Source organism: Taudactylus pleione, unplaced genomic scaffold, assembly GCF_031769625.1.
Source record: "Taudactylus pleione unplaced genomic scaffold, aTauple2 ptg000229l, whole genome shotgun sequence".
NCBI classification, from domain to species: Eukaryota; Metazoa; Chordata; class Amphibia; order Anura; family Myobatrachidae; genus Taudactylus; species Taudactylus pleione.
This window is the reverse complement of record NW_028284631.1, coordinates 1,015,419-1,028,506: the sequence shown is the minus strand read 5'-3', so window position 1 is coordinate 1,028,506 and position 13,088 is coordinate 1,015,419. Positions and strand designations below refer to the sequence as shown.

Genomic DNA, 13,088 nt, shown 5'->3' with positions numbered 1-13,088 from the left:
TTCCACAATACTTTAACTCTTCTGTGACAGCTAGCATTTTGATTAGCAGCGCTGCGTACAAGGTCAGTGCTGTGTGAGGTGGAATGCCTTGTTAGCGCTAGCTCATACTAATAGCAGTGCTGCCTATGTGGATATCCACAAGCTGCTATTGACGAGCTGCTTAGCAGAATATGGTATCGGGTGAGGTCCCGTGTGTCACCAATATTTACTGTGTGGCCCAAATATCAGTATATGGGCCTGTATTCAATTAGAGGCGAAAAGTTTCAGCCTGTCTGACTTTCCGCCTCATTCGCTTGTTTCAGAGGCGATATCTTTCCATGCGCATCCCCGCTTTTCACATAATTCAATTCCGGAACAGGCGGAAAGTACTGAATAGAATGGGGGAATCAGTCTGTACCCCAAAATAAGACGCACTGACACTGGAAATCAGTAATGATGTGTACTATTATCCCTAATAAAGGTCCTTTTGTGTCATTTCATTTGTGTTAAAAGCTTTATATCTGCTTATTTGAAAAATGGTAGAAAACAGTATTTGTTGGTGAAAATAAATAGTCCTGTCAAATTTGGGGTACTAACATATTTGTGTCTCTAAAGTGAACTTTGAAAAAAATTTGAAAAAACCACTCTCATACATGCACCTGCAATCTCAAAAAACACTTGGCCCCTCCTTATAGCACCCCAAGAACCCTATATCGCTAGTTTTTATACTTGTACCCCCCACTTTTTACTTTTTTGCCCCAAAAATGACTTGTTTCTTGGGGTGTTCTGAGGTTTGTTTTTTTCCCTGTTTTGGCTGATTAGTCCTTAGGGGGACCAGCCAAAATATATTGCCAATTAGATCTTTAGGATACAATTATGCCTATTGGTATAACAGATTTAAAATAATTACATTTTATTTCATAATTTATAGAACAGTACTAAAAACAAAATAATGCTAAAAAATACTGATAGTTATAAATATCTAAAAAATCCCTAAAAACATATACACAATTGCACCACAATCTCGGCCACATAAATCCCCTTTACTCTCGGCACTGAGACTCAATAGCCCAACAACAGTACTTCACCAGGGGAGAGATGTCTTCAGAAATTCAGTGCAAAAAAGGAGTAATATCATCGTTCTCATCTAAACCGTCAGGTACAACTGTTTTTAAAGTATAGATCCAGAATTTCTCTTTTACTCAATTGTTTCAATAGATCCTCACCTCTTTTTTATCCAACTGTATCCAAAATGTCTCTGTACACTGTGGTTCACTTTTTTTTATTTTATAATCTCATATGCTCAAGGACTCTAATTTTAAGCTGACGCTTTGTGTTCCCTATGTATTGTGCTCCACATTTGCATTACAGCATGTAAATTACACATGTTTGACCTTTAAACTCTTGGATGATTAAAGGAATTATCTAAATTCCAAAATTTCTTTCGCTCTTTGCTCACATGCCTACACACTTTGCAATGATTATAGGGAAAAAAACACTTGCACAGTTTAACCAGTTTTCTTCTTTAATAATTTTAAAATTACTTGATGCAAGAGCATTCTTAAGAGATTTTGAATGTTTAAATACTAGCTGCGAGGTTTCTGGTAGCACTCCTTTTCAAAACGGGGTCCAGTTTTAAAACATCCCAGTGTTTATTTAGAATATTACAAATTTCTTTATTTTTTTTTGTATTAAAACCTGTAATAAAAGGGCTAAAAAAAAAAAAAAATCTTCTCTTTTTTTTTTCCTTCTTACCCTTATATCCCAACAGATCCTCTCTTTTCAAATTATTTGCGTTCTCTTTACCTCTCTCAACCAACTCGGGTACTTTCTCCCTAAATCTCTCACTGTACACCATAGCCTGTTCTTCATATGTCCAATCCTCCCTACAATTCCTTCTGATCCTAATAAATTGAGAGTATGGTATATTCAAGACCCACTTTTTCAGATGGCAGCTCTCATAATGTATATAGCTATTACTGTCAACTTTTTTGATGTATGTATAGGTATTAATTTTCCTCTCCTCCTTTCATCCACTTGTATCCATTATCAAATCTAAAAACTTAAATTTTGTTCCTTGAAAATTTGAAGTAAGCATCAAATGCATCAAGCTACAAACTTGTCAAATATTTCTCTGCCACTCTGCCAAACTATTAGGATATCATCTATATATCTTTTAAGTAAATGTATTCTCAGAAAAGGGATTTTTGTTCTCGTTTTACATCCTGTTTCCATTTCCCTAGATAAAGGTTCGCAAAACTTGGCGCATACGGTGTACCCATTGCAGTACCCCACCGCTTATGGTTATAGAACTGACCTTGAAATTTAAAATAATTATTTTTCAGCGCATATTCAACACAATTGGTAATAAATATCCTAATATCATTATTCAGGGTTTCATCCATCCCTAATTAGTAAGATACCACCTTTAAACCTTCTTCATGCGGGATGCTTGTGTATAATGATTCTACATCAATTGTACATTCATCTAAAATCCCCAAAATATGGGTAGAGTATTTCACATAAGAATTCAAACATATACATATTTTTTTTATATAGATATCAATAAATTCAGACAATCTTGAGTTGGCCGAGCCAATCCCAGAGATAATTGGGCATCCAGGAGGCTTTTCTAATCTCTTATGTAGTTTCAGCAAGTAATAAAAAAATTGCTATTCTAGAGTGTGGATTAAATACATATTCAAATTCATACTGATGCACCCTCTTTATAGACCATCTTCTAAAAGTAGTCTCACCCCTTCTACCACTCTCCCACTGGGATCAGCGGTCAGTTTGGTGTAGATGATTAGTATAATTTAATAATCTTGACGCTTCCTCCAAATAGTCTACTCTATTTAAAATAACCACACCTCCTCCCTTATCAGCCATTTTAATTATTACATCATAATTCTTTTCTAACTCTTTTAAAGCTCCTCTATCTAGATTATCTCTATTTTTCCTTCCTTTCAAACATTTTTCAAAATCTTTCTTAATCAGGTTTGAAAAAGTTCAATACAGCTCCCCCTAGATTCTATGGGGTAATAGTTTGATCGTGCTCTCAAACCCATACATATCTCTATATTCACATTTTCTGATTCCTTTTCGGGTTTGTCTTCTTTTTTTAGGAAATGCCTTTTCAAGGTCAGAGTTCTCGTAAATTTAGTTGCATCAATAAAAAGATCATATTAATTAGGTTTGGTATTTGGGGCAATGGACAAGCCTTTTGAGAGAAGTTTCGTTAGTAGTTAGCTCATGATCTGATAGATTAAATATCCCTGTAACTATTGGCGGTTCCCTTTTTTTATTTTGTTGCCTCTTACCCCTCCTCTTTTTCCTCTTAGTTCTTCCTGTATTTTTCTTTTTAGGCTCTGTCGCGGACTTTCTAGATAGGCCCTCTCTGTTGGGTCCCTTCAGTTCAGGCCTCTCTGTAAAAAAAAAAAAAAAAAAGTATCAGATTTCTTAGATCTCATATTAGGAGAATTTAGTGAGCTAAATCTATTCAAAACGGTATCTTAAATCTCTCTGGTTTCTTATATGGTATAGATCTTTTATAGGGAACTTTTTGCCATGTATTATTTTTCCTTATTTCCTCCCTCTCAAATCTTCTTTTCATATTCCAACTTCTAATGTGTCCATTCCTATAGTCCTCTAAATCCCTCTTGATATTTTTTTATTTTCAATAATCTCCTCTATTTTCTTAATTTTGTTATCACTCCCACTTCTAAGATCTTTAAAAGCCTGTATTCCTCACACTGGTTCTATTTTCTTTTCTAATTCAGCAATTTCAGAATCAACTCTCCCTTTTCCTCTTATAATTAACCTCATAAATTCATATGAGCAATTGTCAAGGATTTGGTACCAACAGTCCTGAAACTTTTTTTCTTTCGTTCCCAAAAGGACTTCTCCCTATATGTATATAGAGGTGCACGTGTATATATGTGTATATGTGTGTGTGTGTGTGTATATATATATATATATATTTTTTTTTTTTTGTGTGTGTCCCCTGTGGCTATCTTGTAGATAGCAGTACACAGAAAAATCCAGATTCTGTGCAAACAGACTGCAGCCAATGAAAACTTGAGACTCCTTACTAATATCTCATACGAAACACATAATGCATATAAAGAGTCACATTCGGTACTGTCAGATGGTAAAAAGGAAAGTCTCTTACATCTATATTAATCCTAAATGAACAACAAGTCCAGAATGATTCCTATTAGAATTTATTCTGTTCCACTTTTATCAGATGAATCTTCTCTTCTTTCTACAACATGACTCACAAAGGATTTACTTAATATCGCTTTTTCTAATGCTTTCCCAGTCCCAAAGTTCTTTTGCGATCCTAAGTGTGGGATCACTTTTTCATTTTTATAGGTATCCATATATTTCTGCCATATAATTGTCTTTATCTATTAGGACTACCCCTCCACCCTTATCAGCTGGTTTGATTATTAACTCCATCTTTTTTCAAGAATTGAAGAGCTAAGAACTAATTTTTTGACAAATTGCACTTTTTATTTTTATTTGGAATGTGAGTGCAATATTTTAATAAATTGTTGTTTATTTCTATCAAACAATATTTGCGCTATTTCGTGTTCTTCTATATCCTGTGTGAGTCATGTAGAAAGAAGAGAAGAAAAGATTCATCTGATAAAAGTGGAACAGAATAAATTGTAATAGGAATCATTCTGGACTTGTTCATTTTGGATTAGTATAGATGTAAGAGACTTTCCTTTTTACTATCTGACAGTGCCAAATGTGACTCTTTATATGTATTATGTATCTTTATAGATGGGTAAATGTATATAAAGATATGTAAGTACATGTGTGTTCCTGGGGCACTGTTGTCCAGGTACAGTGGTAGCAGTGCTAAGGCTGAAACACAGAGCCAGAATGAAGCGGTGAGATAAGTCTTCCATGCAGTGTACAGACATTCTGCCTCACAACTCTTTGGCATATCTGATACACTATCTCGGGGCCTATTATTAATAATACTGCAGTAATCTCGCTCAAAAAGAAAAAAAAAAAAGCCTTTGACCACTCCGCGCTGATCTTGGAGCTTTGCTTGATTAGTGCTTGGATGGAAGACCACCAGGGGCTATGCAAACTGTATATACATACACATAGTTACACTACAACGATAAATAGACTTCTCATGTAAGATGATCTGTAATTGGTTAACTTTTGCCCAATTTCGGTGAGAAAATTTCTTCTTGTATATAGGTACCCTCCTCTGGATATCTTCCGAAGCTCCATAACTTATGTCCCATAGCTCAGCCAGGGAAGCCCTTAATGTAGTAGCTCCAGGTATGGCTTCCTATCAAGACATACAGGTATCTGTTCTAATCCATCCTCAGGCTTAAAATGGGTTCAATCATAATAGACTGCAGTTCTAGCTTCTATTCAGCATGATTATATTGTTTGTTTTCCATATCCCTCTCGCTGGTAACCACTGTTTTATTGTCAGGGGTCATTGGTTTGGGATTCAGGGTCAAATGTGATATTCTATGTGGTGAATTCTGCTAGTTAGTGTAAGAATCGTTACTTTATGTTCTAGTGCAGAAAGAAAGTTTAGGAGGTACTGTAAGGATTTGTGCCTCTACTTAAGCAAATAGTGTTTAGGCAGACAGGTTTTTTTTTTTTTTTTTGGGGGGGGGGGGGGGGTATATGTATATTTGCTACTGTGTGTATATACTGTACATTCCTAATGACGCAATCTCAGGTAAGGTCATAGAGTGTGGTTAGTATGAGCTAATTGACTCCACTAACAATTCTGCTAGTTTTCTACAGCTTTTTCTACTGCCACATCTCCAGGCTGTAGATTTTTTGGGACTTAAGCCACCTTTGGAATTTTTTGCTGCTCTTCATACCGGCGGGCGAGGCTGGTTGCTTTGAGATGAGAAAGGTCCGTAAAATTCTATGAAGCATCCAGGGGGCTTCGGGTCGCTCACAGGTAAGCAGGCTTCCCCCCACTAATGCCTCGGACAGTACTCCTGATAATACATACCTGCCATTACACAGCCGTTACTACTCCTTCCCACACCCTAGCTGCTGTCCTAGCAGTCACCCGCAATATTATGGTACCTGTTCACTTCAGTTGGCTCTCCCACCTTAGAGCTTTCTCATTGTGTGGATCCATAGTTCTAACACAGCTATAATCCTCCTTTCCGGAGAGATACGTTGTCTGTCTCCACGGGTGTCGTTCGTATCTCCTTACCATCTTGAGATGTTGTCACGGATAGGTATTAGTATTGTGGGCTGAGGTGTTGACACACATTGGTGTTGATGCTTCCAGTCTTTGGAAGGCATTTCCCTCGCTCATAGCTCAGCGGGCTCATGTAGCCATTCTCTACATACTAGGGCAGCACAGACTGTGTAATGGTTAGCGTTACTGCCTTACAGCACTGAAGTCATGGGTTCGATTCCCACTACGGCCCTAACTGTGCGGAGTTTGTATATTCTCCCTGTGCTTGCGTTGTTTCCTCCGGGTGCCCGGTTTTCTCCCACACTCCAAAAAATATACTGGAAGGTTAATTGGCTCCCCACAAAATTGACCATAGTGTCTGTTTGAGCATGTGGTAGGGAATATAGATTGTAAGCTCCACTGGGGCAGGGACAGATGTGCATGGTAAGATATTCTCTGTAAAGAGCTGCGGAATATGTGTGCGCTATATAAATAACTGGTAATAATTATGAGACCCCAGGTTCTAGTCCCAGCCTAGGAAGGAGTTTTTCTTATACACTTCTAGGAGCGTTAATCCGCATCTGAGGTGACCGTCATTCTTAGACAGGAATTGTTCTCTAATTCCACTTTCTGCTAGGTGGAGAATGGTAGTTTTCTCTTCACAGTGAGGGGTTAGCTCGCAGTGATGCTTCATGGTGGCTGTCGCTTGTTTGGAGGCAGTCTTCTGATTCATCTCTTAAGATGGACTACAGATTGCGACACTTTTACACTCAGACGCCAGTCTTAGTCTGGGTTCGCGTTCAAGTTGCTGTCTTATCCATCTGTTTCCAGAATGGGTTGTCCTGCTATCTCATCCTCTCCAAGCCATCTGTGGGATCTCCATCTTTTGGGATTTCTACGGTCTAACCTTTCCGCTGGTTGAATACCTAATTATATGGACCTCAACGATGGTCCTGGACAACTGTTCTGTACTTGGCTGGCCATCATGTATACTCTTGCTAAAGAAGTCTTTGGACTGGATATACTCTGTATATGTATACATGTCTGTATAAGATATATTTTGATGCCTTGCAATGCTGGTTTTTCCTAATGTCAGCGGCTGTTGATTCTTACTTTTAATGGAACAATCTGGTATTTCTCGAGTTTTGTTCTCGTGATGCTTCCCTTCTCCTATGGATGCTTATTGGTGCTGTCTGCTACTAAGGGCCCGGTTAGGTCTGTTCAGTTGAGCTTACCATCGGTCCGCTTGGTCTGTTTCAGCTGAGCTTACACTTTTGACGTTTTCTCATCTGCTGTTCACTAGGGTTGCTGTTTCGCCTGTTTCAGTCGACTTACGCTGTCTATTGTGGAATTTTCTGTGCAGCGAGGAGTTCTGATTGTCTTCTGTGCTTTACAACGCTTCCTCCTCAGCTCTTGCTTTTCTATTGGGCTTACGGTTCTTGGCGGTCCCTGTTCGGTTTGGCAGCGGGGCCGGCTAGTTTTCAGTGCTTCCCACCTTGGGGGCTAGCTTTGGGACGTCCCCAGTGTCTTCAGCTCCAGTGTCCCCTAGTGGATGAAGGAGAAACAGGATTTTGGTACTTACCGGTAAATCCATTTCTCCGATTCCACAGGGTACACTGGACATCCACCCAGCGCTGCATTCTGCCGCCTCGTTGGTCTATTCTAGTTCCCAGCAGTGGGTTCCGCTGTTCTTCTTCATTCGGTTTTGTTCCGTTCTGTGGACTTCTCCGTCTCCTCTCGGGCTCCATTTCTTAACTGGGGCTGATGAGGCATAGAGAGGGAGGAGCAAGTCTGGCATGCCCGAGCTGCCACTAAGCTCCGCCTACAGCCCCGGAACGTGCGCTGGTGCCAATGTAATGGACGAAGCTTGGGGAACCACAATAGTGAAGTTCACCCCCTTTCCTTGCTAACGGGGGGCTTGCCGCTGCTAGTGCGGCTAACTGGGAGCAGATGGACGCGGCCGTCTCCCTCTCTGATTATAGAGGAGGGAAGCAGGCACCACAGGAGTGTGACTACCACGGCTGTCACACTCCTGTAATGACCGATACAGCGATGACAATATAGCTAACCCCCAGCGTTGTAGCAAACTGCAGGAGTAGCGGGGGGTAGGAAATCATCTCTGTGCAGTGGGGACCGTAGTATATTGACGGACAAGGCTGTCAGTAAGCCCAGCTACATTTTTAACAGCCAGTTATTGACTGTAACTGTTATCTCTTCCAACCACTAATATCGGGTAGAGGGATGGTAGCTGCGGTTATCCTGTGTGACAGCTGCATAAGAGCATGCTGTCATTGAGCCCAGTATTTCTCCACCGTTCCTGCTACTGAGGAGGGTGATAATACTCAGTTAACTGCTGCTACTGGGATGCTGGGCTCAGGGAGGCTGGGGAGGAATCTGGACACAAGCTGTTCCAGCTGTGGCGGGCCTCACAGAGACAGGTGTCTCAATGCAGGGCTCCGGACCCAGGCTGCAGTAGCCGTGGCGGACCCTTCCCGGCGGCTCCCACGTAGCAGGCAGTCTGTCGCAGTCTGCCTGTCCTCACAGGAAAAAGGTTTGAAAAATAAAATAAAAAATTAACGGGCTTGGAGACTACCCACAGGCTCCCTCGGGCACAATTTCTAAATTGGGGCTGATTGGGCATAGAGGGAGGAGGAGCCAGTCACACTTCTAAATTATTTAAAGTGCCAGGCTCTACTCTACCACCATCTATACCCCAGTGTCTTGAACTCCAGCGTCCCCTGTGGAATCTGAGAAATGGATTTACCGCTAAGTAACAATCCTGTTTTTGCCAGTTAATAACTTAGAATCTTGCTCTACTGTTTCACTTGGATGTTTTAAAACTGCATAGCACTGTGCTAGTTATACTACAGACCCTTTTTGTGATTCCTTGCAGAAGAGAAGAAGCTGACATTGCAGGAGATTGCAAACCAGAAGGGGATTGCCTGCCGTGTGCAAGGCTGGAAGACTCATCTCTGTGCCGCTCAGCTGCTCCAACTAGTGAGTGTTAGGGTTTTACAAGGATTTTTCTTTCCGATGTTCTGTAGAATTCTTATATCAGCTCTTGTGTTACACTTGCAGACTAAACTGGAGCAAGATGTATTTGATCAGTTAACTGTGTTACAAGAAGGTCTCATCCCCAAAAAGAAAACTGCCGCAGATGATGATTTGCACAGGATCAATGAACTAATACAGGTACATTTTGCTATTTTTTTTTTTATTCTCTACAGTTTTTTATAGTGTTCACCACAGTATACAAAATTTCTCTAGAGACACTTGGGTGACTACTTAAGGTAAGAGTTTGGTTTTAATTTTTGTATAACCTTGACAAAAGGGCTGGTGCCCTGAAACGTTGGTGTGTTTCAATAAAGCAGGATAAAGACCTTCAGTGCTGCCTCAAATTTGTTGGTGTGTGTGTGTTCCTGCATCCTAACAACCCCCTCCCCCCCACCCACAGCCTCTCTAACCTCCCTGTGGTGACTAAACCTACCCATTCCCTGCAGCTGGCCAAATTGACCTGGCTTTATATTTCTGCCTTTATTGGGTCATTTAGACACATGCTGTAACAGTAGGTATGCTGTGCACCTGTCTTGCAGTAAGCCCTAGTGATGCTGTGTCTACCGGAGACACTATATGCTATATGAGACTTGGCTCTGTGCTGACACCTGCAGGAAGGAACTAGCTGTTCACAAAGACCGTTAGTTGATTCCTATATGTGCCCACTAGTAGCTCTCACCCCAATAACAGTGTTAGTTGCAGCACAGTGCAGGTGGGGTTACCTACCACCATGGGAATTGCAGCAATGGTATCTGAAATATGTAATAGACCTAATCGGTATATGGTTTAGCTTTGCACAAGGTTATCATGCCTATGTCACTGTGGTTCTAAATATTTCTGTTTTCCTGCAGGGTAACATGCAGCGCTGTAAACTCGTCATGGATCAGATCACAGAATCCAGGGACTGCATGCTTAAAGTACTAGATCACAAGGACAGAGTCCTAAAGTTACTGAATAAAAGTGGTACATCCCGCAGGCTCTCAAAAGTTAAACACAAAGAGAAAGTGTGAACAGGGGACTGATGCCCGGTTACTTCAAGTTTTCCTGAGACCATTGGCATTCCTGCAGTTATTAATGTAGTGTTGCTCCAGTGACAGCAGGCATTTCTCTTATATATGTATATACTTTTTTTTTTTTTTTGTTAAAGGGAACCTACCTAGTTCTATTCTCGGCCTATTCAAGCACTGACGGCTTAGTCAGTTTCCATTTGGGACTTTTAAACTTTCTCTGTGACGAGGAAGCTGAGATCTGCTTCATCTATTATTGGTGCTGTGTATGAGAACAAATTATGTGTGACACACGCTGTGTATAGTGCTGTTATCCCTTACATATGCACACTATAAAAGTGATTCTTACATGTGTTCTGTGTTTTGAAAGGATTTCTTTTTAAGGCACCACAAATGTAAATGCAGTCTGTTAAATTAATGTTAACGTAGTTCCCTAGTTATGTCTGTGAATGAAATTGTTCATATGTACATTGTTTGTTAGTATTTTTGTTGTGCTTTAGTTATTTTTCCATACAGCAATACAAAATTGTTGCTGTTACTAGTTTGTCCCTTCACACTTCATTTTTAACAATGTGTTCACAGATTTTCTTTATTTTTTTACTACTTGTATAAGTTGGTGCTGGACAAACTTAGTAGTGACAACAGTTATGTTTTGGGTTTTTTATTTTAATGTTTTATTTCTTCAGATCCGATAATTCTGTCGTGACCTGCAGTATAATTCTCCACAGTTGTAAACAGCAGCCAGATCTAGGCATGGAATTAATGAAAATAGAGCTGGCTGTTCTTTAGACCATTTTTATCATGTGGACTCTGCATAAGGAAATATTCCCAAAGTGCTTATTTGAATGATCCTTAAAGTAAAAGGCCAGCCTGTGCCATTAATCTTTGTTAAATGTGCAAAATACATTCACTGGGTCTGTTAAAGCCACATGTTATATCTATGGGACACTTCTTTGGATGGAAGCTTGATAACTTCAGAGATTAGGGTATCAGTCTATATTGGCCAACTTACAACAAGACAGACCTAGTTGAAGACTGTACTCAAAGATTATAAATAAGTAGAATTATAGTACATAGTGAAAATGTAGAAAGGCAGTTTCAAGTAGAAACGGCAAGATAACACATTTACCAGCCACAAAAAGCCTTTTGTTCAAAACTGCCAGGGAGGTTTATTCTTCTGGGGCCAGTGAAGTGGGAGGCAGGTTTGCCGATTTCTTGAAAGTTGGCCTTGGCAACTGTAGACAGATGAGTATTGGCAGTTGTGAAGTGTTTTAATTGGAATTCCTGAAATATTTACCAAGATTTCAGAAATCTTCACTTCCAGGGACCTAGCATGAGAGGACAGGCTAAACCAATGCTTTGTCCTGGTTTTATGCAAAAGTTCAAGGTGGAAGCCATCAGATTTATCCTATATATTGTGGAATTTGCTAATCCTTAACACTCAGGGATGTACCTCTTCATATACCAATCAATCACAGAAGACATTTCTGAGGTTTGCTCTTCTAACTCAAGTTTTTCAGTTCACGTTCCTTCTTTTTAGTCTTGTCAGCTTGCCCGCAGACATGCAGAAAGGTCCGAGTAGCTGGCAGTATTGGGACAGAATTTTGCTATGACTTTTACTAGGTCACATGTTGACATTTTTGTGTGTTGCTTATTTTGTATTACTGATGTTGTTAACAACGAGATCATAATGAAAGCACATGACAAAAGCTGATAACATCTATAAGGAGTCAGTACAGAGAGGTTATACAAACGGGCCAGTATAAAGTGTTTTTCAAGTCGACTTCTGAAGGAGTACATCTCTGAAGCAAAATAGAGGACTCTATCATTTGAGGCTTTGTTGCTGCAACTTAGAAATTCTGAATACACTTGATTGATGGGATCATGTGCCATACAGCCATTTCCTGAGCCTGTGCTCTGTCTCATACATAATTTTAATCACTACACAACCACCTTACTTTTATAAAAAATGGTTATTATCCCTCTCACATTTCCTTTATTTGGCCAAAGCTACCACCACTAAATTTCTTTGTTTGTCCTTTCTTGTATCCATTTCAGTCCAACTTGCTTTAATAAGGATTTGTAAATAAACCAATTGTATTTCAATTATGTAGTGTTTTAAATAGCAAAGCTATCTAGCCTGTGAATCTGTTAAAACTACAACAATAAAACATTATTAAATGGAATTTAATGCAACAGATTAGTCACAATACTTATGGTATACAAAAGGAATAATAGCAAGTCATGCCGTATTAAAATGCAAACTGGTTTCTTAAAATTAAAAACACGTAATTTCTTAAATGCTTTGTCAGAGTAAGTGGTAATTGGTCCCCGGTATATGAAAACTGATGATAATCACATCATATTCAAACACTCTGATCTTCACCTTCCACCCTCCTTCCTTGTGAGATCATCACATCAGGTCTGTCAGTATGTTAGTGATATCCTTTAGGATTTTTCAACCTACCATTCTGCTCAGGATTTCTGAAATACCTATTTAGCTGAATGTCACAAAAACAAAAATGTACATTAAATAAACTGCTTATGATGATGTGCCCATAAAATATACAATATTAGGGATGATATTTAGGAAAATACTTGATCAATGCTATTTTCTAATGAACTTAAGACTGAAGTTTGGCATTTTCCACCTATTTATTTTTCTATCTTTATTATAAATACTATCAAAGATCATCTTGGAAAATAGGGTTTTTGGTCAATTTACTGTTGAATCCTTGTCTCTTAAGCAGACACTGGAACACTGGACCATGGGATTGTAGGTTGGGCCTGGAGCTGGCACTTAATAAAATGTAGCTTTAAATCCTAAAATCCTCCCCCCTGCAATCCCACAATTCCAATACTTT

At 39.5% G+C, this 13,088-nt stretch overlaps 1 protein-coding gene across 7 annotated transcripts in view; it reads left to right on the top strand.

Annotated features, from left to right (window-relative positions):
- Nucleotides 1-12,330, top strand: part of SAP130 (Sin3A associated protein 130) — a 73,295-nt gene extending 60,965 nt beyond the window's left edge. For all 7 annotated transcript variants that reach the window (XM_088479200.1, XM_088479201.1, XM_088479199.1 and 4 more), the window contains 3 exons: nt 9,057-9,160; nt 9,242-9,355; nt 10,069-12,330. In XM_088479200.1, coding sequence (XP_088335326.1) covers nt 9,057-9,160; nt 9,242-9,355; nt 10,069-10,227 — 377 coding nt within the window. In that variant the 3' untranslated portion in view covers nt 10,228-12,330. The remainder of the gene's footprint in view (nt 1-9,056; nt 9,161-9,241; nt 9,356-10,068) is intronic.
- The last annotated feature ends 758 nt before the right edge of the window (nt 12,331-13,088 follow it).